Below are 27,551 nucleotides of genomic sequence, written 5' to 3'. Positions count from 1 at the left end.
GATTCTCAGATTATTTAAGGAGTTGATAAGACTGGAAAATTAGAAAAGTTGTGAGGGTTTGACCTAACAAATATTAGACTACTTACAAGAATTTCTATGCTTTGTTAACTATCCTGCTTTGAAGAATTTTCATTTTATTATCACTTGTGGTGATGTTATCATTGTGAGGGTCTTTTATGTTTTTCTGACCTTATTTTTCTTTCTGCTGAGCTTGGAAAAGCAGAAGAAATGCCCTACTTACCGTGGTAACAGAAAGAACTCCAACAAAACCACTGCCCACCACCACAAATAGTGGTGCAGCATTGTTTGTTTAGGTCATTTATGGAACACTAAAAAACCAACGTGAGGAAAAAATGTCAAAATCCAGGTATTTTACAATTTTTCCTCTCTACATTTCTAAAGAACACTAAACTTTGACAATTCCTCAGGTAAGCCAGGCTATGAAGCCTAGAAAGAGGCAGCTGCACAGAGAGATGCTTGTGGTGCTCACTATTGGGAAGAGATCTGCATTCCAAATTCTTTTGATAAGGTCTAATGTTCAAAAACTGCTGCCTAAGGTTGCCATGAAGCACAATTACTTCCTTTGGGCTTTTAGAGAGCTTTCTACTAGTTCCACAGTAATGAATCTTGGGGGGGAGGGGGAAGTGAATCCCCTGTAAAGACCTTCTGCCTTCCTAAAGTAACCAGGTTTTCACTTTTGAGGTATAAGGCTCTTAAGAAATACTGAGGCATCATACTAGTCCCATAAGATTATCTTTATTTGTGTCCATTTTTATTTAGCACGTTACAACTTCAGCATAGACATGTCTGTGTACTAACATTTGCACTTAAATGTTGTGAAGACACAAAGAAAAGCACTGATCTGCAGGGCCAGCCCAGTGGATTGCAGGAGTTACTTGCAGGAAAGGATAACTTGCTGCAGAAATTCAGTCATTTCTACTTGCATCAAGGCAAAAAACCAAGATCAAGTTCTGTTAACAACAGATTGTGTTTCTAATTCAAGTAGAAATCTGACAAAAGAGCACTAAATATACATGCCGGTAATATCAAGTTGTAAAGACAAGAAGTTTATTTAAAACCAGTTAAGTGCTGAGAGAGATGCAACGGACTGTTTTAGCACTTACCTAACACTTATATAGAACTTTTTATCCCCATAATAACAGTGGAAGAACTGCTGAATAGTATAAGAAATGAAAAGTAAGTCCCATCTCTACTACAGACCTCATTAGGCTTGTAAAGTCCAAAATTTATCATAGCTTTTAGATAAGTAAATTATGTAGTGCTTTGCACCGAAATCAAATAGACTATTAAGTATCTTAATTTCTTTTTATCTATTTACTTCTTATTTCAAGAGGTGAAACTAAATTCCAATGGCCACTTGATAGCTGATCATGTTTGAAACACAGCAGTAGGATTTAGTGAGGCTTACAGAAAAGTTCAGTGGGTTTACAACAGAGGAAGATAAGACAAGAAATTAAACCAGTTAAATGGTGAGTCACTTCAGACTTTTTACATGTTTACATCTACAACTTTGCTGTAAACTTTATCCTCTTCAGCATATCCCCTCCTAACAAAAAGTTGTCTTGGAATGATTAGCTGTGATATCTTACGTTTTTTCCTTCAAATGACAAACAGCATGATGTCCTACAGAACATGAGGTACAGCAGGTCTCATAGTTCCCTATCCAAGTTGGAAGCCCTAAGGTCTGTTTTCCAGCTTAAAGCTTAAAATGCTTTCTCTTAGGACACTTTTACATCCCTCCTTATATAATATATCTCTCAAAGTTAAAACTGACCTCCTGCATTGCACTGTGTCCTTCACTGTTTTGCAGTTCTGGCTACACCAACTTGTTGCAGAAAGCCAAAAGTCTTCAGAAGTTTAAGACTGAATCTTTTGAATTCAAGGTCATGGACTGTAAATCACTTTTTCTTGCATTAAAAGCTTAAGCTTCCCTTCTGCATATTCTGTGAGTTAAGAACTGCCATATCAGTACTGTAGGCTTTAAAGAAACACCAGAATGGAGATGAGAACAAGGAGATTTCAGTAACTCAGGCTGAATTTGTTGAAAAAAACCTGCACTGTGAAAGAGTAAATGCAGATGCAAATCTAAAATATATATATATATATATATATTCTTTTACACTGATTGTAGAAAATCTGCTTATTCTCTTAACAACTTTGGTTGCACTCTTACTGACTGGCCAGGAATATGTCAAGTAGCAACAAGAGCATCTGCATTCAGGAAGTTTTAGTGCTCATGAAAAGTTGTTCTTAGTACAGTCAGAAGAGACTGAAGATTTTCATAAGCAGAAAAAGCTCAGGGGATTGTAGTCCATCCCATTAATAATGTATTTCTGAAGACTGACAGCTAAGGCAGTTGACATTTTAAGGAGAATTCAGGAAAAATTATTTTTAATGGTATCACTCCTTGGCAAAAAGTGGTTTGTGTTTTTTTGAGTGTGATCTGAAAAGGAGCTCTATTAACAATTTTAGAGGACAACTTTATTTAGCAAGAATAGGCAAGGATTTGTACTTTAGACATCTTGTGCTAATCTTTGCAACTTAATGCATCCATTTCTAGAAATTACTTTACACTAATATAAGCTTGATCACTTCAATGAAGTTATTCTTTCCTATATTTAGTATTTATCCATTGAAGAATACACACAACTGTGCCAAATACTGTGTTACAACAAAACATGCAGTGGTGAATAATCTCTATAATCAGGTGCTTAGAACATGTAATTTCATAATTTACAGCTTTACTGGTGGGAAATACATCCATTATGCCACTTCTAACAATAATTCCCTGTATATTTGAGAAGATCCATTCAGATTAGTATTTTCCTTATAAAACAGCTTTGTGCTACCAGATGTACCACAGTCAAAGTGTTAAGAGTCATTTCATAGACAAAGAGACAACTAAAGTGCAGAGCCTGAGGAATATATACTTTTTATTTACGTTACTGCAGAAAGAGATTACTGACAGACTTCCTCTGCATGAAGATGAAGAAAATATTTTCATTAAGCTTCAGATGCTGCCCACTGCATTGCTTTTAAATAAAAATGCATACTCTCTATCAGACACAGCAAAGTAGTAAGTAAACTTACAACACATTCCTTTAATATATCAAAATGTTTCCAAGGCAATATTATTAAACTTATACCACAGTTCCCAGTAACATCAAGCTTCACAAAGGAGGCGGTAGGGAAACTTTATCCAGTTTAAGTGCTCTTCTTTTCTTCACCAAGTAAGTTCACTGTTGCTTTCTTGGCTACAGGAAAATAAAAGGAATTTTAATCACAGGACAAAGTGGGCTACCCACTGTTCTCAAGCTGCATTAATAAAATAATTTTCCTTTTAGGTCACAAAATATGGGCGCTGAAGGAGACACAACACAAAATAAAATCACAGCTTTTGTATACACATGCACACAGATACAGTGATGAAAATGACCAGAAAAAGATTTTAAAAAATAAAACATAAGCAAGGAACAGCACAATAAACATCATAGACTGCCTTAAAACTATGGTACTGACAAAACAGAGCTGCTTGTAGTGTTAAAGAAATACAGCAAGAAATATACTATAATGATAAAACAGGGTTGGAATAAAGTCAGTGTGTCTGTGTACATGCATATGCGTGCACATGATTTCTTGAAGAAAAAAAAACTATATGTGGAAATCTTTATATAGAAAAAAAAAGGAAAAAGAAAGAATAAATGATGCAATGAGGACAGGAAAATCCCATATGCAATGTGGAAGAACATTAATTAAGACACATGCCTAAAAATGACGACTCAGGAAGAGTCATGCAGTAAAATTTCCAAGCATGGTTGGGAAAGGCAAATCATTTAAACAGACAGGAAAACTGCTTAAGTTCAAAAGATGAAATGAGACTGCATGCATTGTTTGGTAGAAAGGAGACTTAAGGTGCTTTAAAATAGTATATAAATAGAATTCCTTTCCAATGAAATTGAAGTAAACCTTTGTTTTATCTACTTAATACATTTCCTTTCCTTCTTATTATTGCTTCTATTATTATTATTATTAACATTATTAAACAATTATCAGGCATTTTAGAGTACAAGGGTTCACTACAGAATGCAAGGAAATAAAAGAAAAAATTTAACAGCCTACAGGCTGTGATAATAATTATTCTAACCAAATAAAACCAAAGCAATTTCTTTAAGAGTGGGCTCAGTATCTTTTGATCTCCAGAGGAAGGAAAAGTACAAAAACATATAGATGGGAAAGCTTCATTTCTGCTTTTTTGCTGTTTATTGGAGTTAATTCCTTTACTATACAGTTGGCAGCCCTTCTATACTACCAGGCATTTGAGGCAGTATTTTAGAAGACGTAAGAATACACTGAAACAATAACTGCATTTATGAAAGGTATTTTGTGAGCATGTTTGGAGCTGCCTCTAGGGAGAATATTTATAGTGGTATGTATAGTGGGAAGACACACAGACTATACCACTTTTTCCACTCATTCTAGCATAACTGCAATTCTACCCAGCAAGATCCACTGCAATTCTCATTTCCTGGCACCTTCACCCAAGTTTACTTTCTCCATTATAACTTACGTAGTCTTCTTACAATTTTTTTTCCCTCTAAACAATAAATATTAACTGTAAAAAATAGAGTTCCCCAGGGAAATTACCCCTAGTTGATGTGACTAGTGAATGGTCTGCTCACCCTCTTTAGTGATGGTGTCTGCAGTCTCTGCAGCCTTGTCTTTCAGGTCTTTAACAACACTGTCCAGTCGAGCTTCGTGCTTCAGGAAGAAAGGCCGGATAATCCGATGGTAGAGGAATTCTGCTCCATTGGAAGGACTTGGAGCCATGCACCACAGGAGGAAGCCACACTGCAAGAGCAAGAACAACTGCCTAAGTGGCAGAAACGAGTAAGAGACAAGGTGTCTCCATGACTACCACAGAATTCAGAACAGTGCACCATCCCCTTCTTTCTGCATAGTCACGGTTCAGTAAGTGTACACACCAGTATAGTTACAGACAGGGAATCTTTACACTGGAATAATTTTGTGGATAGTGATAGAATAAAGGAGGAGGGCTGTAGCAGTGAAGCTAATCAGGTATCAGGTGTATGCACTTTTTTTTTTCTTTTTTAAAATAGAACTGTAAAACCTGAACATTTCTAAAACATGTGGCACAAACCCGCCAGAAGGTCTGGGTCCCTAAATCACTTAAATTTGACAAAACATATCCCTGTCCCCTCTGCCTCCCTGCTTTGAAAATGCAGTGGGGGAAAGAATAGGACTGTGTGTATCCCAGGAGCAGAGATATATCCAAGCTACACACAGTGCACAGACAAGGTTTAGTGCTTTTGGATTGCACAGTTTAGGTATAGCTTTTATAAACACCATCTGCTCTCTAGAAGAAAACAAACAAAACACCATAGTATGTGGGGTAAAGTTTCTGCATCTTCCAAAGGGGATTGGAAAGACAGTTACTACATGTACTACAAATACCTGTCTTTACTACTGAAGCACTTCTATTTGGCTTCAGTTTCATTGCCATACACCACACAAAGACAGGTATGCAAAGCAAGAGCAAACATGTAAGGGACAGGAAGTGCCATAGCTAAATTTGCTTGAGCTATGAAAATATATAAAATTATTTTACAGGATAAAACTGCAACAAATTAAGTACATTTTCTCAGCATTTGTACAGTTCTTTCAATGCATAAATAGTACAACATTATTCCATGTCAAAAACCTCTCCAGAAAATAAAGGTATAACAACTTTTCACAGACTATCTTATCCTAAACCACAAAACGAAACGACCCTCTGCCTCTGTCAAAATTGCTTTGTTTTCATATCAGGCAGGATTCTGTGTTTGAGGATTTTCACACACTTCTGAGTGGAAAGGAAACAAAACACACAGTCTTCTTCAAGCAAGACTTCCAAATATTCTGGAATATCTCCCCTCTGTTCTTTCACAATAAGGGATATTGAGATTGAATGTTCTGTAGGTTCTGCTCTTTCCAACTGTAAAATTTTGGCTGTGTCTTCTCTGCAGTGCCGAACCAATTCACCGTCCTTTTGGGTGAGCTTTAAGCTTTCTTCTTTAAACTATTGGATCACGGTGTCAGAATTTAATGACTTAAAGGACTGTTTGCCCAGAAGATAAAGAAAGGTTTTTCAAAGTAAAGTGTCCCACCAGGCACATTTCAATGAATTACAAGAAATAATTCAACATGCACCAGTAAGTAAAAACTAATGAAGTATCACTAAGTATGGTCAGAGAAAATAAAGGCAAAAAGTGATAGCATATCAATTTTCAAAAGCTTCTATTATTTGGAACTTAATATAACAGGAAAAATATATAGTACTGTCTTATGTTATCTTTCATTAAAAGCTGAGAAATATACTGATTTTATTTCCTGTATAAAGAATATCTGGTCAATTGCCAATAGTTATTCTACTTCTCCCAATACACAAAAATGTTAGTTCTCCATTGTTATAGAAGAAACCCTCAGATGTGAGTCCAACTTCCTCTGAAACTAAGAGAAATTGAAATTTCCCTTTTCTAGTCTAAGAATAAAATTAGTAACTTGATTTTACAGCTCTGTCCTAGTCTAGTCAAGAAAAAAATCAATTACAGACTTGTTCTCAAATATCTATTACTTTTTAAATGTACCTCTGATTTGAAACAGATGCATGTACACATTTTCTAGAGGACACACAACAAAGTTGCAAATCTCAGTCTTTTCAAACCTTGAGAATGTCAGACTGCTAACTTAAATTTATTTTCCCCTTGTGTCTCATGGAACTGAACTAATACAGGCTATTAAAAATAAGGAGGCTTGTAAGAAGGCCCAGAAAGCTCAGAGTGGTACACCTGTTAACTGGAAAAAAACCCCACAAAATATGTTCTTGGGTTTTGATAGTCTTCTGTCTGTAGAATCTTGGAGCTGGACATGGTCATGTTTGCTGTGTTTCTCAGCGCAGCTCTAGTGTCAAACCCAGCTGTATTCCATTTTGTGCTGCCAGGGTAAAAACAGCTGCCAGGAGTAGATCCAAGTGGGTTAGACTGAGCTCAAGTGATTGCCCAAGGAAGTCACTTTATTGCCTAAATTCCATTCCCTCCTCTGGCTGGTTTGGAGAATTGCAAAGAACGTATTTTGTGGGTTTTTTTTCCAGTTAACAATTGTATTGCTCTGAGCTGAGTGCCTCGTAGCAAAGGTTTGCACAGTGCACCCAGCATGACGTGTCTGCTACTAATTTTGTTCAGAAATAGCATTCTAGTATTTTGAGACAAAACTGTTGGTGGATCAAGGAGTCTCTCTCCTTCCCACCACCAAGAATATTCCTAGGATGATAAACTGCTGCTTTTACTGGCTACTGTGCTTTAATACCTGAATGCCACAGAAATGTTTAAACTATTAACAGAAGTATTTAAAAACAAATCACATGAAATCATTAGTTGCATGCATGTCCTCTGCTTCAGAGAAAAATAAACCCAAAACAGATAAATTAGGAGTGGGCATTACAAAAAAAAAAAAAAAAAAAAGAAGCCCACAAAATCCAAGAAATCTCCAAATAATTTTTAAGTGGAGAACAAAAAGTATATACAAATATCATAATGTATTTAAAGGAGTTCTTCAACATGCCTTTCTCCCACCTATAAAATCCGGTGTGCTGAAAATTTGAAGGTGTAAGGAAGGTGTTTAGAAATACTGAGCAACTAAAACTCAGTCTGGAGTGGAAGCTGCAAGCTGTATCAAATAAATGTGAATATTCAAATTTAGCACATTTTGAAAATGAAAGCAAGCTCGAAATTTTCATGAATGATGTACCTGAGCTTCTACTTCATGAAAGAGACATGGAGACATCATAAGCTGTACTACAAGAGTTCATGGATGGACTGAAATGTGCTTCCTCCTTTTCCCCATATGGAGTAACTTCCATCCTTCCACCCAGTCAGCAATGCTTTCTGATTCTCAGCCAACACCTGGCTGCTTTTGTATAACAAAAGCAAACCTCTCCTACTAACCACTACTGAGGGTAAATACTTGACTTTTATTGTGCCTTCTGCAGCTATGGTAATTACACAGAAAGCTTGTGTAATTACATAATTGCTTCCTTGTGTTTGCTTTTGCAAAACTGAGAAAAAGTACCTTTCTCTTAAATCAACAGTACATGTAAATGTGGCACTTCTTGTACAGTTTTATCAGAGCCATCTGTGGTCTTTATTTGCTGGGTCAACCTGAATTTCAATTGCGCACTCTTCAGAAAGAGAGCTGAGGTGGCAGGAAGAAATCATTGCCACACCTTTTACTGCCAAGAAGTTAGAAAAGAAGCTCTGAAAATGCACTCTATGAGTTCAGATTTGTGAGTATACACCACTGAAGACAACAGGTTAAAGTCATAATCCTGCTAAACTCTAAAGGGGAGTTGGGGATGTGAAATAAGCGGGTAAGCGGTTAAGAAAAGATTCTTCCAATGCCATAAGCAATCCTTCTGGATTCTATTCAGATCAGAAGAACCTGTAGTTTGATCACTACTGGGCTTGGTCTTAAAATGTTAAACCAGTAAAATTTTCATATGTTACCCACACTAAACTTCAACATCAGCAGATTCTTCTTAAAAACTTTTCCATTTTAAGCTTAATCATTTTGCAAACATATTTTCATTTTTTATTAAAGGAAAAAATAAAGGGGGAGGAAAGAGAATTAACTTCATGAGGCAGACCAGAATACTATTTGAAGCAGTAGTACAAATATGTGTTTCTTCTTAGGGAGCTAAGGAAATGAGTTCCAAATGATTGTCACAGTTGAGGTCTGTTAAAGATTCAAACTACGCTGAGGTGTAACCAAGCCGACCAAGTCAATTTTTGCCTACAAAATATGACATTTCCTGGAAAAAGCTTTAGGCATCATCAGGTATTGCCATTAAAATTTTAAATGGCCCCACTACAGTATCAGCCAAGCAAATCCTTTTCAAGAATCAATGGGACTAAACCAGGCTAACAAAACAAAAGAGAAGGAAGAGAACAGCCCACTGAACCAGGAAATAGGTAACAGTTCTTTAAGCTAAACAGTGGACTATCCAGCAAGCTAGAATATCTTCTAAGCAACAGCATACATACCAATCAGCTATCTCCTAGAATAATTTAACATGCTAAAGTTGACTGACACTTTAGTTCACAAACAAAGCACATTAACCAAATCATTGTTGGCAGTCAAACCACACTAACAAATGCACATTAGCAACAAGCTCCTCTGGTACCTACCAATTCCTTTCAGGAAATTGGACTTAATTAAAAATTAAGTCTGTAGGACTCAAACTATTCTTGTGGTGCAGTTTCCTTCTTTTCTCCCACAGTACAGATGTTAATACCTCCTTTTGCTGCCTTTGTGATTTTACTCTCCACTTTTACTAATGCACTTAAAGCAAAGGTAGAGCCACTCTCTGGGGTTTACCATGTGCTTTCATTTTGTCCAAATTCACCTGAACACCAAGAACTGTCTTTGGGTTTTTTCTTTATGGGACAGTTACACTCTCTTTTTTTCCTAAAACACAGCAGACCTTTCCCTGCCACCCATCCCAATTTCCTCCTCTTGCCTCACAAAACCATTAGCTGTAAACAGATCACTTTCATATTACTAAATTACACATAACCAGCATCTAAAAATAAGGTGTGACCCTGGAATGATTCCAAATGAATCTGCTGTCATCTATCCATCCTTGGAGACGTTAAATCAAAGGTCTCATTTTTCAGGAGAGGGGTCACATGAACTAACATACCTTCATCATGTAGTAGAAAGGGAACCAGGACAGAAAGATATCAGAGAAGAATTCAGCTATACTGAAAACGCCATACACAACCCAGTAAGTCAGCCACTGTGTGTCATCATCTTTGTTGGGACTTTCAATGGCCTTGATTCTGCAAGGAAAAAAAAACCAAACAAGTGAGCAGAACAGTAGCATCTATAATGGTGAACTTTTTATGATTTGTTGTTATGTGTGAATCCTCATAATTTAATTCCTCTAAGAAAACTAATTAGTATCTATCATACAGACAATGTGCCCAGATCTTCAAGCAGACAAGCTTCTCCCTATGTCACACTTCAAAAAGAAAAGATACTCAAGCTGTGTGAGTATGATCACAACACCTGCCTGGCCTTGCCTGTAACTAACAGGACCACCCTCCTTCTTAGACATTCGTAAAGGAGTGATTAATAGACTTGTTGCCTTGAATGAAAAATCCTACAATAGCTTAAATTATCAAAATGGGGTAACCTTGCCTACAGAAGAGGTCTGCACAGTGTGCACCCTTCGGTGCTGCACAACTTGGGGTCCTCAGCATCTACAGTGATACAAGACTCATCACTATTCTCTGTTTTTTTACAGAGCTAGCTCTAATAAATAGCATTTTAAATTTACTTATATGTACATACACTAGATTCCTCTTTGAAAAGGTAAACTTATCCATAAGATTTGCTCTAAGGACTACTTATCTCCATCACCAGTTGTTTTGATCCAAAAACTAATACCTACAGGACTTGCAAACTCTGATGTGGGCTACGGTATCAAGAAGCGCAACTGCCAGTAAAGTACTGGGCTTCCTGCACAATGATTTAATGGGCTTTTGTTCTCCAGCTGCTAGGAGAATGCAGTTCAAGTTTATACACTTCTGAAAACTGGGAGCTGAAAGATGCACTTATGCTTCTTCAGTAAAAGTAGTTAAGTGGAGACTCTGGACTCACTAAGTTCCAGATTAGCACTGTAAGAAGTTTTAAAAGGAAGTGCTAGCAAATCTAAGCCTGATAATATGAAGCTTAAGAGTATTAAAAAGCATTTGTCCTCTCCAGTCATGCCATAGGATTAAAATCTGTAGACTCATTTTAATGAATTTAGTTTCAATTCTTCTATCACTTATTCCTTTAATTTCAGATATTTTGTTGCTGAAGCAGCACCTATGGGATATATCAGAGGTGCAAAGTTTTCTGCTAGTTCCCTGAAAAAGGTTGAGAATTAGGAAGGTTTACAAAACAGAGATCAGAGAGTTGGCTGTAAGTCCATTTCCTGGTTTGTGAATTAAGAAACCTTGTAGATTCCGTCACTGCCTGGTTCTGTACATAACGGGGGAGGGAGGGGGAGCTGGGGGAAATCATTCATGTGACATGCCTTATGTTATGGCAAAAGCACTGGCAGAATCACCACTTGCAGAGGGAACTGGTACAGCTACTGGATTGAGTTACTTTGAAATGCAAGAAGAGGATTTGATGCTTAACTTATACATTATTTCTGCTCGGGTTTTTGGGTGGTCATCAGTGCCCTGCAGTGGGAAAAGCAGCAGCCCCTGCCATACCCTATCCTGCACAATAAGGTGATCTTACTGAGGTACAGCACCAGCACAACTGGAAGAACAGGTTTTCCTATTAAGAAACACTCAGTGTTAGGCAACAGGAGTCCAAAGCACTCTGCTCACTGTGCCAACTTCAGCTGCTTCTGCTCCCACTATAAACCACATCTTTACTATGCCCACCCATCTCTGAAGTATTGTAATAACACTAGGTGAGAGGGCTGTACAAAAAAAACCCACCCTGAAACACCATAAGAATTAAGGAAGAGGGCTATTGATCTGTTTCCAAGGTGTGAAACAGTACTTCTGGAGGGAAAGAAAAAGTACAAGGACTAATAGGGATGTTAATGAGTGGTGGATAAACGGAGCAGAGAAAGGAACTAATTGCAAAGTTTCTCAGTATTAATGAAAACGTGCTGTAGAGATTCATCATGTGAGTTTCTTTAGTTCTGCTGACAACTTCTCCAATAGAGGCATACAGGATAAGGCTTATTTTCCCACAATAAGCATGCTAGTTTGGTGCTTGGGAGAAAATGTTTTGCAGTTAAACTGCCAACAGTCTTGCTCTTTTCTAGTCACCATCTAAAGCCATACACAGATTTAAGGGAGCATTGTTTAATGCTCAGTAGTCACAAAAATCAGTTTTCATAAAAAGAAAAAGCTCAGAATCTCCAATTTTGTGGCAAAGGGCAGATACCATATCACTGTGTTAATGGCCCACGCTCTTTATCTTCTCTCCTGTAGAAACAAATGGCCTTTTAGAGTTCCTAAATGCATGCCAAGGGCGTGCTCCCTGTGAATGTTGGCCATCTGCTGCTGTAGTTTCCTTAAGGGGATACATGAACAACATGCTTTTATTGTGAGAGAGTCACAAGCAGCAGTACTACAAGTAGGCAAAACCCCATGTGATTTAGCCAGCTGATGCACCTCTAAATCCACACGTGGTTGTTTTCTTGCGCACTGTAGGGAACTGCACACTTCCCCTCCTTGTAAAATGATCTGATCCAGGTAGGCACTAGGTCAGATGCAGACCCCTACCACACCCGCCAGGTAACAGTCACATCAGCTCAAGCTGCACCTGGTAGCTATGGCTCCAGTCCCAATCAGAGAGAGAGGGAGGAAGGAAAAGTAGATACAGCAGAATGTCAGTGAATAAAAGTTTTAGCTGAAGTCAAGGAACGGCAAGTATTTTATAAATATTCTGCTTCTGAATGGAAAATATATCCCTCAGATGAGACTATCAGTGGAAATCCAGTGTAATACGTCCCTGTTAACTTTTGCCCTTTTATTTATCTCCATCATTTGCTGCTTACACACTATTTCAAAAGTAAGTCACAGAAAATAGTACTTGTCCCAGAGCAAGCACAGATACCTTATGCTGATATATTATGTAGAATATCTTGACTATATGATGTAGAATACCTGAACAGATAGGGTGTTTTATCCATTTATAACTACACTCTTTTGAACATGAGACTCACACCATAATTAAACTTAGTTTTTTAAGTTATTCTACAGGTATTATCCTGGTGTAATGTCCTGTACAATTAACCTCAGGAGAGACACCATATACATTACTTCAAGCCAAGAACATTTTATTCTTCTCCATTTTAAGTCACGAATCAATCAGCCTGATACTCAAAATGCAATCTCCATCAATGAGTGAAAAGATACAAACAAGAGGCATTGACACTATGTTCAGCTTTAGGATCACCTTTTTTAAAGTTATTTCTACATTGCAAAAGCAATTAAGTCAATTTCATTAGCACATAATATTAAGGCTTCCTAACAAATGAAGGGCCATCCAAAGCCTATATAGCTTCACATTTAAAAAGAAAGTGATACTGTCATTTTTTAAAAGTTTTGTCTAACACTGATTTGACTAAATTCCACGTTGCTTATGTGCAGTAATTACATATCACTGAGGATTTTTTTACAGTGCTTACACACTAACTATAGAGGACTTAAAGCCCCAAACAACTGTTTACAGTAGTTCTGCACACTGGAGGTAAGAGCAGTCACTAGGAACACCTTCCAGAATACCAGGTGGTAAATATCACAGCTCAGTTATTTTAAATATAAATGCCTGTCCAACAGCAAAAAGGGCCTGCCATGGGCCAGCACTGCAACTTGTGCAGACAGACGTAGAGACAAGAAAAGCTTATTTTTCAGCCAGATCTGCTCCCTGATAACCCCGCTAGCTGGTGGTGCCAAGGGAGAAGAAGGAGCACGGACTGTCATATCCTAAAGAAGCCCAGGACTTCTAGTCACTATGTAGCTACAGTATCAGAGCATGGGCACGGTTCTGACCTTGTGCATCCTAGAATCAGTCAAACTCAGGGCTAGATCAAGTGTGGTTACTTTATCCTGTTACATGATAGTAACACAAACTAGTCTAATTTTAGTAAGTTGCCAAGTTCTTTCACTTAAAGCATCTGACTCATTTAAACAAACAAAAAAAACAACTCTTTTCCAAGAAGACAGTGTTATTCCTGAACTAGCTGTGGAATAACAAATCATTGCTTACAGTTAATTCATACACATAGTACTCACAGGTTAAGTTATGAATTTGGGGGGGGGGGGGGTTTATTGAGCTAAGCCAAGACATGGGAGGCAGAATTAAAGAAATGCCAAACTGTAGCGCTGTAGTCTCATTTGAAGTAATCACTCTTATCCCTGCAATTTACAAGGTGTAACTTTTGTATAAAGTCAGTCAACAAGCTTGAGACAAAAGATCAGCATCCCTTAAACCCAGTGCTCATGTTATAGTTAGGAAAGACTGGACCATTTTCCTTCAGTTTTCTAATCAGAGCTATACTGAATAATTAGTCAGGCATATTTATCACCCTTTTAGCCAAGCATAACCCTTTTTTTTTTTTTTTTTGCATTTAACTTAAAAAAACTTGAAACTACCTATACTTCTAGAGCTTATACTCACTGGTCTGCCCCACCTCTTTAGAGCAGGTTATAAAATAATTTACTTCTAGCTATCTACCCAGACACCCCCACAGAGTCAACAATCCACTGCACCACAGACTGGTGCCTCCCTGTCATCCTCATTCCAGACTCCTCTTGGCAGGCTGCCTCTGCGACATCTCACACCATTTCAGTGACACCAGTACCTGTGTATTTGGATTAACTTTATCATTTTGGCTTCTACATTTTCTACATTACATCAGCTAAAAGCCTTCTGTCTTCCATCTTTCCTCCTCCTCCTCACTGTCTGCCATATCAGACCCATGCACTTACAGATATTGAAAAGATCTTCCTGCCAAAGGCACTTAACACAGCTGCTGCAGTTTAAGTCTACCAGTTCCCTTCTCTCAGAATTTTGTGTACCTAGCAGATGGCAGCAAGCAAATTAATGGAGAGCAAGGGGAGGCTTCACTGTCCATGCAGGGACAAACATAATTAGAGTACACCAACAAACTATATGACAGTAATAGAAGTTTCTCTCTGTATTTCTTAAAAGGAAATAGACTAAGGCAGCAGAAGGACCACACATGATTTTGCCCACCAGTGAAGTCAGTCCCACAGTCTACATGTTAACTCATGGGCAAAACTAGGTTCTTGGGAGAAAAAAAAGAAGCATCAATACTTTTATTTCCCTGTTTTCTGTTCATTCTTGGCCCCCTTTCTCCTGGAACAAGTATCTGCAGAGCCAACCATCGAGCCAGCTCCCCAGCTCTGACTCAAGCCAAAACCAGCTTCCCCAAAACACATTCCCCCACACATGCTGGCTCTATTGATGGGATTCAGATGTGTCAGTGCCTCAATTCAGAGTGGATCCATCAGTATAACAAACATCTTTAGATTTTTAGCCTAAATTTAGATATGAAAGAAAAATTCAAATCTTCCTACAGCTGTCATAATACTAGACTCTCTGCACTTAACCACTTGCTATCTCTAGAAAAGAATGCAAATAATTTGTCCAAACAACAGGTAAGACGGCTATTATTTCAAACAAAGCACTCTAAAACCTAAAAGACAAAAAGCGAGCATTCTTTGAGGAACTGATTTGGCAGAGTATTTGACAAAAAAGTCAAATTATACTTTTTAGTGTCTGAAGCCCCATGAAAAGATTATCAGTCATGAAAGAAAACAGCACATGTGCAGGGGGATTTGGAAATTTTCTGATTATATTTACATTAGGCATTGTGAATCTGGTTAGATATACCAGTTCTCTCAAATCACATTCATAAAGCAGCAGCAGAGCTTTACTTCTGAACTTTAGCGCATTATGAATCATTTTTCATGGAGGAAAAAAGTAACCACTTGCCGCAAAACTTGTCAAGAGAAAGCAAATTTGCTCCCCTGGCTCTCAACAAACACCGGACTGATTATGTTTTCTAAATAACTGCAACCAAAGAAAAGCGATGTTCCTGTTTTAAAGGTATGAAAGAAGCAGAGGAACTAGGAGACAGACTCAAGACACCACAACAATATTCAAATTAAGAGTTGGCTTGAGTGTTTACACTTCTATACAACCAATGTAGATTGTTTCCTGCTTATAAAATGCCACGAACAACATTTACGTAGTAAAAACAGCTAAAGTGAAGTAACAGCATAAAATTAGCCAATGCAGAGAGAGGCATGATTGTACTACACTGCTTTTGTCCCTTGAAGACACTAGTAATAAGTTCAGACATTTCACTGCCCACAGCTATTTTCAACTTTGCAATTTTTAAACCAACCATGACAGCATTTATGAAATTTCCAAACCTTTGCACACATTTCTTAGTCATCAAAGGCTCCCTTCCTGCTCGCACTCTAATTTTACTGAGGCAGTTAACCACCACTAGCTATGGGTGGAGCTACATTTAAACATGCTAGCTCTGGAAAGTTTAGAGAAGCAGTGAAAACTCTGGCAGTGGTGTTTACCTACTTGCCAACACTCACTTTTTCCATCTACTAGCCAGATCATTGCCTTGTGCAGAAGTATTGCTCGCTAGAAGTATAAAAAGTTACTCCTATCATTCCTGGTAAACTTTTCAATGCTGGTCTACTTTTCTACTTTTGGGGACCAAAACTTTTCAATTTTGTTCCACAAGAGCCTGCAAAACAAATATTAGATTTCAACTTAAAGGAATTATTGTGTTTCATCATACAGAACTTGCAGAAAATTTTCAGGAATGAGATGAGACACTGTCTGACTTACTGGGAAACAGCCAGAAAACTACAGATTAATTTTGTCTACGTTAAGAGACTCAGGTGGGCCCTTGCTGTGACATGCCACAGACTCTCATTGTATTGCTAAAGAAGAAACTCCTCTATGGATAAAAACACTTAAATCATGTACAAAGCAAAGCTGAAGGTGAACAAGGGGGAATGAGGAGGGAAACAGCTGTACCTGCCAGAAGCTGTATCAGGCATTAAGCAGAGAGTTGCCCCCTCCCCTTGCACTGGCTTTGTGCCACAGTGATGTGAAAGTGGGCAGCAGTGCAGCTGCAGCTGTGCCCCTTCACACCATCTGCTGTCTAACCCAGCAGCCACAGCCTCCAGCTTTTCTCCACTGAATTCCTCATCTGCTGCATGGCACACACTGACAATGAATACAGAGAGTGACATAAACCAAAGAAAATAAACTGCAATTACACAAGGCCTGACAGGCAGGGACCTGCATACCCACAAAACTGTCCTGGTTTCATGTATGAACAGATGGAAATCTGAGCTGAGTTATCCTTCTCAGGGTTTGTTTTGTTTCCAGTATATTTTCTTTCAGGCAGGTGTAGAGTAAAACTACCATGACCAAGGTAACCCAGAACTGAATTCCCAGTAAAACAGATTTGGAATATGCTAGTGGGTCAACCACCTGGAAGCCTGTGTGCCATTTTAAACAACAGTGAGGACAGGAGGTGATGTTTCTTGCAGAACACAGACATCTGTCCCACTCCTTTACAAGTATCTTTTCTGCTGAAGAGGAGCTGGACCCAGTACTTTGGCCCTGCCCATGGCAGGTGGGCTGGAACTAGATGATGGTTAAGGTTTCTTCCAACCAAAACCATTCTACGATTCATCATTTCCCAGATAAACAATTCAGTCACTGACAATGGAGAAATGATACACTGACCTACTCCGCAAGAGAAGAAAGTAAGTTATCTGGGGGAAAGTAATCTGTTTTTTCTCTTTCAGTACCTTTCTGAGACATTTCAGGCTTGGGTCCATTGTTGAAACACTTGTGTAAACATCAAACTAACACCTTGCACAATACATCCCATTTACAGCTCCTGACCTCTTCCAGAAGCCACAGCTCTTACAGCAAGAGCATTTGAGGGGGTGTGTGCAGCTGATGAAAACAGCTGAAAACTATTTTCTGTCCAATGCTAGGAAGCAAAATCACCACTGTTAGTTCATATAGTAGGCTCTTCAGCTGCCTTTTCAAGGGGGAGAGGCAAAATAGGAGAGAGGAATAAGCAAACCACTGTGGCTAGTGCTCTTTATGCTTTGGGTCTCTATACTTTATAAGCACAGGGGACAGCACCCTGACTGCAGTACATGATCCAGAGCAGCAAAAACAAAAGTAGGCAGAGCAAAATGTGGGAAAACGCCCCATACCAGCTCTGGATTTGGGAGGGAAGGTTAAGCCCACCTGTGCTGTCAGCAGACTGCTCCATGGGCTGGAACCTGTCTGCAGGCTGCCACTGAAGGACGCTGGCACGCAGCACATCACATGCATTTTAAATTAGATTTTCACTCAAGATTATAAGTTTCTCATAAAATTTCTCATATAATTTTGTCATAAATATTTCAGCACTAAAAAGGCAGCTGAAGGAAAAGCATTACCGGAGCATGAGCTGGAAAAAACAGAGCTGGCATTGTATCCATGTGCGTGTTATTCAGCATATTTTTTTGTTTAAGTAAAATTTGTAGCCAAAGACAATTATCCCATTATTCAAAAAAAAAAAAAAGTTAAAACCCAAACATCCCACAGTACTAACATCTGGGAGGTAACTTTTCACATTAAGACACATTTAAAACCGCATTCCAACATGAAAAAGAGTAGACACTCTACAAAAGTTTTAAAAAATTTTCAGACTTGAAAGAAAAAAATTGGAAGAGAAACCCTATTAATTCGTATTTAATTTGATCCTGTCTTGCTTCTGCAGTTCTAGGAGCTTGTTTTACCAATTTACTCACCATCACTCCATATTGGAAGATTTAAGATACAATCCCAAAACAGTTTCAAAAGAAATTTAAAAATTTAAATAGGATTTTCCAAAGTAATTACATAATTTGAAAAGTGACCTGAGTCAGATACAAAATATTACATAAACGTAATTCCTACACAACTTTGTTGTGAAGGTTTTGAAGCTTTGTTGGCTGATATTTTCACATTCAGATTTTATTGAAAGAAATACTTCCTGACCAATATTTTTCAGTAAAAATTACTTTTTAGAAAACAAAACTTCAGTTGCTCCAGAGTTCTTCGTTTGTGATCTCCTAAAGCAGCAAACACTAGAAACTGTTGGTTGGTTTTAAGCATCACAACCATAAGATGTTTCAAGAGTCTAAAAGTAAGTCAATCTCATATCACTGAAAAAATAATAGTGAAGGAACCAGGATTTGACATGCTCAGGATCCAATGGCAGAGAACATATTTTTAAAAGCTGCTGACTGTATTTAAATAGTTACATAAAAGGCAAGCACTGTATTTCAACAATACAGAAGTACAGCTGGGAAGGACTTGCATTTTATGAGTGTATTAGGTTACACACAGAAGGTTTTATTTAGCACATTTCTGCGGGAGTTTGGAACATACTCCACTGTGGTCTTAACAGGAAACATATTTTAGTCTAAGAACAATATAATGCATGTGAAAGGTTAACACGTTTTGTTTTGAAGAATATCTAAGGAGGCCTTCCTTCGAAAAATGAAGCATTTTAAGGTGTTTTACACTCAAGAGGAGTTACAGTCTTTTCCTTTCCCCCACCTCCCCATCAGCTAGGTGGGTTTGGAGTAAATAACACGCCTTAATGCACCTCCAACCCCAGCCCGCTACATTACCCGGTACTTTGTATCTACAGATGCTGGCACTGCACCAGTGCCTTCCAGGACACCCGGGAGTGTCCTCAACTCTAAAACATCAGTGAGAGTTTTAGCGAACAGCGTTGCTACAGCGATTCTCCCTCCTATTACCAGCAGCCAGGTAAGACCGAGCTTACCGAAGATCTATCTCACTCTGAAGATGAAAATGCTGTGAACCCCAACCCAAAATATAACGCGCTACGGGATCTGTTTATCAAGCGTGGAAACTACCCAGCGTCTCCCATGGGTAATTTACGACGCAGCCCTCGCCAGATGGAAGAAGTGGAAGAAGTCTCGTCCTTTACTCAGCACCTTGCACCTGGACATCCCAAGGGAAAGGGGGAGCGGGAAAAACAATCCTTCGGAGTACGGCCCCGGGGATGCCACCCTGGCAGACTCGGCACCAGCCGCGAGGTATGCGATTTTTGATTTTGCAACACGCGGCAAAGAAGGGAAAGAGTCGCGACACTCACGACACGTAGGCGGGGTAGCCGAAGCCGATGATGTTGCAGAGCAGGGATGCGCCGTATCCCACTACCAGGTACACGGCCACGGCGCCGAGGATGCCTGAGGAGAGAGCAGAGAGCCGTCAGCTCCCGGCGGGGTGGAGCGGGGCGCGGGCAAGGCGCGGGGCTCACCGGTGGCGATGTAGGTGCGGCTGACGCCGGTCTTGGCCTCGATGCGCTCGAGCACCGCGGTCATACAGTTCTTCTCGTGCAGGAAGCGGTCGAACCTCTGCCGCATCGCCGCGGCCATGGCTGTGGAGGTGGTGGTGGCGGCGCTGCTCGCCCGCCCTCCGCCGCAGCCCCGCTGCTCCCTGCGGCCCAGCGCAGGCGCCGCCCCGGCCCCGGCCCCCGCCGTTCGTCCCTGTGGCGCCGCGCCCGGGGGCGGTGGCGAGCGCCGGGGAACCATCTTCCGCCGGCTGCGAGCCCTTTCCGAGCGCAAAATGGAGTCTGGGGGCGCCGCCCCGCCCGGGCAAAGCGGGATCCTGTGTCATTTGGGGGAGCCCCGGGCGCCGACCGTCCTGATGCGCCGGGGGGGGGGGGGTGTGGGGGGTGGTCTGAGGGGAACAGGGCTTGCTGCCCTCCTTGCACCGGCAGGGACCGATTTTTAATGTTAGACGTGGGGCCTGGAACATACATCCCTGCAAGGAATGTCAGTCTTGTCCGAGTGATCAGGTAGCGAGTGCCCTACATGAAAGACGGCAAGGAGGAGGGCACGCACGCGGCCAGCTCCAGCCCCAGGAAATTGCTCAATACGTTAAAAAAAAAAAAAAGACACACCCCTCCCCCAAAGTCCCAGTACATCACACCATTGATTTCAGATGCGATTATCAAAACTCAGAAACGGATTTTATGCACCGACGTGATGCCACCACCTTCGCACGGCTACCCCGGAAGGGAGAGTGTGTATGTGTGTGTGTGTGTGTGTGTGCGTGTGCGTGTGTGTGTGTGTGTGTGTGTGAGAGAGAGAGAGAGAGAGAAAGAGACTGATCTAAGGGCAGCAGCTCCCCGCTGTAACTGTACCCTGGAATTTATGGTGTGTGCGCAATGTTCTTGCCAACTAAATATAATTTACTGGCTGTGATGTAGTCCTGGGAACTTCCTCTGCTGGGCTGAGTCTTCCCAGCAACTCCTCTGCATCTGACTCAGCATTACAACTAGTGCTGAGGTTCTCCATGCCTTCTTCAAATCTGTATTAGCTCCTAAGTATGCCAAAAAATACTAATCAGTCTTCTAAAGATACTTTTTTTGTGTGTGTCTTATCTTCACCTAAGGAAAAAATAAATGTAATCAGAGCATTGTGCTATGGAGCTGTCAGTGTCTTGGGGGAAGGCATCTTGCAAAGAATTTAAATTTAACTGCTGAAATACCTTTTATTCTTTCCAGCAACTGTCTTATTAAAGGCAGAGGTGAGGAGAAGAGGGAGAATAATATCTAATCCATAATCCCATTATAAGGTTTGTCATGTAATTTTAACTTTTTTTTTTTTTTTTTTTTGGTGATAAAAGTTTTCATCTTGTTTAATAGAATCATAAAATACAGTTAAAAGAGATCTCTGGAGGTTACATACTCTAGTCTTCTGCTCAAAGTATGGCTAATGCCAAAGCTAGACCCTGGTGTTCAGGGTTTGGACTGCTGGGGTCTGAAAATATTCACAGATGGAAAGTGGGCAGCCTCCTCAGACAGGCCATCACTGTGCTCAACTGCAAGCAAAGAGATTTTTTTTCCTCATGTATGGAATTGAAATTTCCCTTGATGTCACATGTGACTGTTTCATCTTGTCTTTTGCCCTGATTTTCTGTACTTCTGGGGGTCTAGTTCATGTTAACCTCCAAACAGAGAGCTGAAGGTAGCAATCAATGTCCCCACTTAGCTTTCACCTCTGAGAACAAACACAACAATCCCAGATCCCTGACCCTCCTGCTATGCCACGTGTTCCAGGCCTCTTCTTTTCCTTTATTTGTTTGCTGTATCCACACGATATGTCTCCGGTTTTACAGAGAACAGGGGGACTGTTGGGACAGGTGTTACATAACATGAAGGGATCATTATGGCTAAGCTTCGCGAACGAAGATTTGGGAAGGTCTCTACCTACACTTGTTACAAGTGCGCTGGTGGCTAAGAAGGCCAATACGAGATAGACATGTCTGATTGCAAAAGGCACAGCAGAAAGACTCCTTAGGTGGTATATTCAGCAAGACATGATTCTTTCTGCGTTGTCTTTTCTCCTCAAGAGTGATCCTGTGTGCTTTCTCAAAAGCATCAGCAGCGTTACAGATGGTGTGTCTCCAGACCTCCTGATTTGAGGCCAGAGTAGACCAGTTATGTTGATCAATATGGCCAAGGCTAAGATGTTGTTTCAGGGGTCCTTGTGTCTTCTCTTTGGGGCTCCTCTCTTGCGGCAGCCGGTGGCAAGTTCACCATAGAGCATGATCTCAGGAAGGCAGTAGTCCTTCATCCTGGAGACATGTTCTGCCCAACGCAGCTGTGTTCTCAGCAACGTGGCCTCAATACCTGTGACTGCTGCTTGTTCTAGAACAGATGTATTGGTCACATAATCTGACCAGTGGATGTTTAGGATTGTACGGAGACAGCGTTGATGGAAGCCTTCTAGGAGCCGCAGGTGGTGGCGGTAGATGACCCATGATTCGGATCCATATAAGAGAGTAGACAGCACAATGGCTCTGTAAACACTGATCTTGGTACTTTTCTTCAGGTGTTTATTTCGCCAAACTCTTTTATGGAGTTTTCCGAAAGCACTATTTGCCTTTGCTTTTGCTGTTGTCTGTCTCTCCGTCACATAAAGGGATATGGTGCTTTTAAATTAATAAAGACTACTAACAGTGCCAGACATCCTTAAGAAATGGTCCTTAACAACAAGTGTGAGAAATTAATTCTTGGGTGCAAACAGGGCAAAATTCTATACCTGAGTTTAAAATACAGTAATACGATAAGTGTTAGCAACTTCACTGAGGTTTCCTTTTGGTCGCATAAAAAGACGGTGCTGTGTAGCAATTCTCCGTTCATATAAGAATATTACAATATTCTCATGTGCCTCAGGGTTAAAAGTAAAATAAGGTAAACATCACCAAAGGTTGCAGAAAGCAGTGTGACTCTTATTTTGCTTATGGGTATGCTGGGATTTGGAAAAATTACAGGACCTGCTAAACTGTAAATGAGCAATTCTCAAACTGAAGATTTATGGACCTGAATCATGTTTTGCAGGAGTGCAAGAAGCCCCATGGAAACTTACTCTGATCTTTTGGGTTTTGTTTTCTCTTCTGTGCTTTCACTCTTTACACCTAATAAAGTCCCTCTAAAAATTCTAGGTCTTTTCCATTATACCTGTAAGACTGAAGGACTGAGGAGGAGACCAAGGAAGACACAAAACTATTATAGAAAAGGGAATTTAATAAAAATGTTAAAAACAACTAAATTTCTGCTGAGACTTAATAATAACTTGCTATTTTCTTTTTTGTTCTTTTATTCAAAACCAGACTCTTGTGGCATTAATAACTCCCCCAGCTGATCTGTGCTAGTGTACTAGGATGTGCTGCATAAATTCTTTTTAGCAGTAAAGTACATAACTGTTTTGTTTATGATGCTTATGTTACAGAGCAAGAGCGAAATAGGTTGTTAGAAGAAACAAACTAGAAAGTCAAATAGAAACAAAGGTAGGGTACTGTACTTAAAAAATAACAACACTCTTCCAGCACAATATGGAGAACATGCAATATTGGGTAGTCCTCTTTCTTGTTCCCAGGAAAACCTGAAAATAAGAACAAGGAAGGAACACTGTAACTTGAAAGAGCTAGCCTACAGAGGAAAGCTAAAGGAGGATTGTGTGACCTGCTCAAGGAACTTCTGCAGGAGAGGAGGAAAAGCAGAAAAGTGCAACAGGACTGTCCAGTGGAGGACCAGGAGGATGAGTGCCTTTCCACCTTGCAAGTTTTGAGACGACTGGTGTCCTAGAGCTCGGAACCAAAGCACATGCAGTACTAGCCCATTTGTCCAGGCTACTCAGCCTTTAGCTGTAGCTTATCATGAAATATCCAGACTGGATAGAGACTTCTTTATCTGTCTTCAACACTGTATGCCTTTCCACTCTGAGCTGTGGTCCACTGCTATCATCCACCCAGAGTTAAAGGTTAGCTTCTGGCTTTAGCACAGGTGTATACTTCATAGACTCATAGAATGGTTTAGGTTGGAAGGGACTAAAGATCAATCAGTTTCAACCCCCCTGTCACGGGCAGGGACACCTTCCACCAGACCAGGTTTCTCAAAGACCTATCCAGCCTGACCTTGGACACTTCCAGGGATGGGGCATCCACAGCTTCTCTGGTCAACCTGTTCCAGTGCCTTACCACCCTCACAGCAAAGAATTTTTTCCTGATGTGTAATCTAAACCTACTCTCCTTTTGAAACCATCTCCCCCTTTTCCTGTCATTACATTCCTTTGCAAAAAGTCTTTCTCCATTTTTCTTGTAGCCCCCCCTTTAGGTAGCGGAAGGTGCTATAAGGCCTCCTTGGAGCCTTCTCTTCTCCAGGCTGAACTGCCCCAGCTCGCTCATAGGAAAAATGTTTGAACCTCTGATCGTCCTCGTGGTCCTCTGGACTCACTCCAGCAGGTCCCCATCCTTCCTATGCTTGGGGCCCCAGAGCTGGACTTCCTCCAACCATCTGCTTGGTGATCACACCCAAAGGATATCTATGTTACTTGGATCAGCTGGTTAAGCCTGTTTGAGTTTAGTGTTGCCTTAAGTAAACTTTGTCTTGACTTTTAGCATGTGCTGTGCTTTACTGCATACTTGTCATGTATGTACAACAGTGTATACATCACTGCTGTTAAATTAATGATCACCTGCAAAGTCTTAAGGAAGAAATTATCTGAGTAAAGTAACGCATTGTTGGGAAAAGCCTAATACAGATTTTATGGTACAGTCCCATCATTGCTCTCTACACATAAACTAACCACGTGATCACTGACTTACCTTTTTTCTATGTGTTTACTATCTCCTCTTCAGGGTTCAGAGAACCTCTCCAGGGTTTAGGTACCATCATCATGGCCAGTCTTCGCGAATGAAGATTTGGGAAAGGTCATTACCCTTCGAGCCTGCGCAGTGGATTTTTTAGGTGAGACACAGTGTGTGCTGAACTGAGCCCACCCTTTAATCCTAAGGTTCATCTGCTGGGGCCAAGCGAGCTCGGACAGTGGCAGCGAGGTCCTCAGGACGTAGGTTTGTTTAGAGTGACCTTCTCTTAGATGGATGGCCTTACGAGCTCCATCTGCCCGGAGGAGTTCCCTGACTGGGAATCGAACCCAGGCTGCAGTGGTGAGAGCGCTGCATCCTAACCACTAGACCACCAGGGGGCCCCTGTCTAAGTACCGTACTTCATCCAAATCTTCTACTGAATACATCTTGTTAGTTATTGTAACGTCTTGTGCATCACCACATGTCTGGCCCTTTCTATGGTGAATCTCATTTAATAAAAACCCTGCAGATTATTTTCAGGTCTTTGTGGTTCTCTCTCCTTAACAGTCAGGGAACTAAGATACACATGGATTTAAGCCTACATTTACATTAACTTTGTGTGGGCGATATGCTATGACCTAAACCTTGCTTCAAAATATTTTAACTATTTATGTTTCTCAGCATGAGTTATATAGTAATGGTTATATAGTATATCCAACATCTCTTGGGATATAGGTCTGTGTCAGCTCTTCCGCTCATCTTTTTTCCCATGTAACACACAGAACGAAGCAGGTGAGTAGTGCTTGCATTGTCTCCTGGTATGCAAATGTGACCCAAAATACCAACTTGCAGCAACTGAGGGCGCTGAGCTCCTATTGCTTATGGAAGTTAGTGCTTTTCTGTCCACTTCCCTGCTTAGTTATCCTTTGTTGGAGATTTTAGTGTAGAATCTGTTTATTGAAGGGCTGAGTGGAATGAAAGCCTTTTTCTGATGACTTAGGCAAGGTGAAGTCTGCAGTCTCTTGATTACAGATTCTCCAGGCTCTGCCTTTATTCCAATTAACATAAGCTGCAAACAAATGTTTATTGAGTTCTGGATTTTGTTAGTTCTTGGCATCTGAGAGTGTTGTCCTATTGAATGCAATCCTCCACTTTGGTCAGCTTCTCCAAGCAAAACTTTCTCCACCCTCAACTGTTGCTTTTCCTGTCCAATGTCACTCCTCTTCTGAGGTTCCTTTCTGAATGTGCATGAGTGACTCTTTCTTATTTGCTGCCACCTTCTCTCTTTGTCCAGTGCAAACAGACAACAAAAATTATTTTCCAAATATCTTATTGTTGCCTTCTGACTGCCAAGGTTGGCTAATAAGTAGTGATTAAAAACCAGTTTGACCACATTACGGAGTGATTCTGCACATTGCTTGGAGCTGTGAGAGGATGTGGGTACTGGGTAGGCTTCTCGATGCTCTACCTGGCCGCCTTACCATCCTAATTGCCCTGGGAGCTTGACAAGAGGGTGTTGCCAACTTCCCTTTCAACATATCAGTGTGTGCAAGTTCCCTGGAGGGACCTAAGTGTAGATTTGTCTTCGGGGAAATATTATAACCTGAATGTGTCAGCTTTAACTCAACTTGCTTTGTGCGAGCTAATGGGTGAGAGGAGTGCGTGTTAGTTTAGGAAAGAAATTAGAAAGTGTACAACAAGGTTCTAAGTGACAACAAAAAAATGAAACACCAATGATACACCATTCCAAAACCTACTTACGAACACATTTTTTCTTATATTCATGTAGTCTTTCAGCAGTGTCTCCAAAATGGAGCAAGCAGAAATGTTCAAATGTGTCTCTTCTCACTCTCCTGTGCTGGGGGCTTGCAGCACTGTCTACAAACTTTCACTATGTTCTTCAGTTAGTACATTTCTCTTATGTTAAGCAGCTTATTATCCAAGACTTTTTCACAACTTAGGTAACATTTGATACATTTACTTCTTCATTGTATCAGGTTGGGTATTTTCCAGATACCAGAGATGAGCTAAAAGTACAATAGATAACATGAGATGTCAAAGAGCATTTTCTAAACCACTTTCTTTCCCCCTCTTTATTAGCTGTAGGAGCTCCGGGTACCAAATCCACATGGGATGGCAGGAGCAGGGTGGGAATGTAGCAGGGAAAAACAGTAGTAGGAAGAGTACTCTGATACCTGAAAGAATGCAGATCATGTAACTTTTACAGAAATTCCTACGTCTACCCTTTCTGGTAAAAACTGAACTCTCTGGATCCTTGAGCAATGGGATTTATCAGTCACTCTGTCCCTCTGTCCCTTCCCTCTGTCCCTCTGTCTAGCCATATTAATAGTTCTGCTAGTGGTAGACTTACTTTCCTCTGTCAAAGTACTTCTTTAAGTCAACACTGATGTGATCCACACATCACCTCAAATATCACAGCAATAAAGGTGGTGGAGCAAAAGTCACTGTCAAATACTATGGAGTGGACTTTGGAGAGGAGAGCACCAATAGATGTAAATGTGCTGATTTTACTAAGATAGGGCTCTGAAGTCTTCTTACAGTATTGTTCCTTCTATACCTGGTTGAATGCCCTTCCCTTGTACTTCTGGAGCTATTATGGAGTCTCTTGTCCTTTGTTATAGCTTTGAAAAGGAGGCAAAAGATACATTTCTCACTTTCTGTACCCAACAGTTAATAAATGTGTTGTGAACATA

The 27,551-nt window shown here is 40.3% G+C and overlaps 1 protein-coding gene and 1 long non-coding RNA gene across 3 annotated transcripts; one reads left to right on the top strand and one right to left on the bottom strand.

The window, feature by feature from the left end:
• Positions 1 to 734: 734 nt before the first annotated feature.
• REEP5 (receptor accessory protein 5) lies at positions 735 to 20,205 on the bottom strand. The gene is made up of 5 exons (XM_064641658.1): positions 20,000 to 20,205; positions 19,835 to 19,928; positions 9,776 to 9,914; positions 4,701 to 4,869; positions 735 to 3,275 (listed from the first exon to the last, which is right to left on the bottom strand). The coding sequence occupies exons 1-5, from the start codon at positions 20,115 to 20,117 to the stop codon at positions 3,226 to 3,228; spliced, it is 570 nt and encodes a 189-aa protein (XP_064497728.1). The 5' UTR covers positions 20,118 to 20,205; the 3' UTR covers positions 735 to 3,225.
• LOC135407010 (uncharacterized) lies at positions 18,666 to 27,551 on the top strand. 2 transcript variants are annotated; one of them, XR_010426633.1, is made up of 4 exons: positions 18,666 to 19,775; positions 21,251 to 21,321; positions 23,481 to 23,538; positions 23,628 to 27,551. It is a non-coding gene; the product is annotated as an uncharacterized LOC135407010 (long non-coding RNA). The 2 variants fall into 2 exon arrangements; XR_010426634.1 differs by lacking the exon at positions 21,251 to 21,321 and having other exon boundaries at positions 18,673 to 19,775.

This window comes from Pseudopipra pipra, chromosome Z (assembly GCF_036250125.1).
Source record: "Pseudopipra pipra isolate bDixPip1 chromosome Z, bDixPip1.hap1, whole genome shotgun sequence".
NCBI classification, from domain to species: Eukaryota; Metazoa; Chordata; class Aves; order Passeriformes; family Pipridae; genus Pseudopipra; species Pseudopipra pipra.
The sequence above is the reverse complement of the archived record's forward strand: the minus strand, read 5'-3'. Positions and strand labels throughout refer to the sequence as shown.

What these genes read in the sequence shown, in the direction of transcription:
- REEP5 (XM_064641658.1), bottom strand. Translation starts at nt 20,117, where the DNA reads ATGGCCGCGGCGATGCGGCAGAGGTTCGACCGCTTCCTGCACGAGAAG. An exon ending in GGCTACCCCGCCTACGTGTC is followed by an intron (nt 9,915 to 19,834) that starts GTGAGTGTCGCG and finishes TTTTCCTTGCAG; the next exon opens with AATCAAGGCCATTGAAAGTC. An exon ending in AGACACCATCACTAAAGAGG is followed by an intron (nt 3,276 to 4,700) that starts GTGAGCAGACCA and finishes ATTTTCCTGTAG; the next exon opens with CCAAGAAAGCAACAGTGAAC.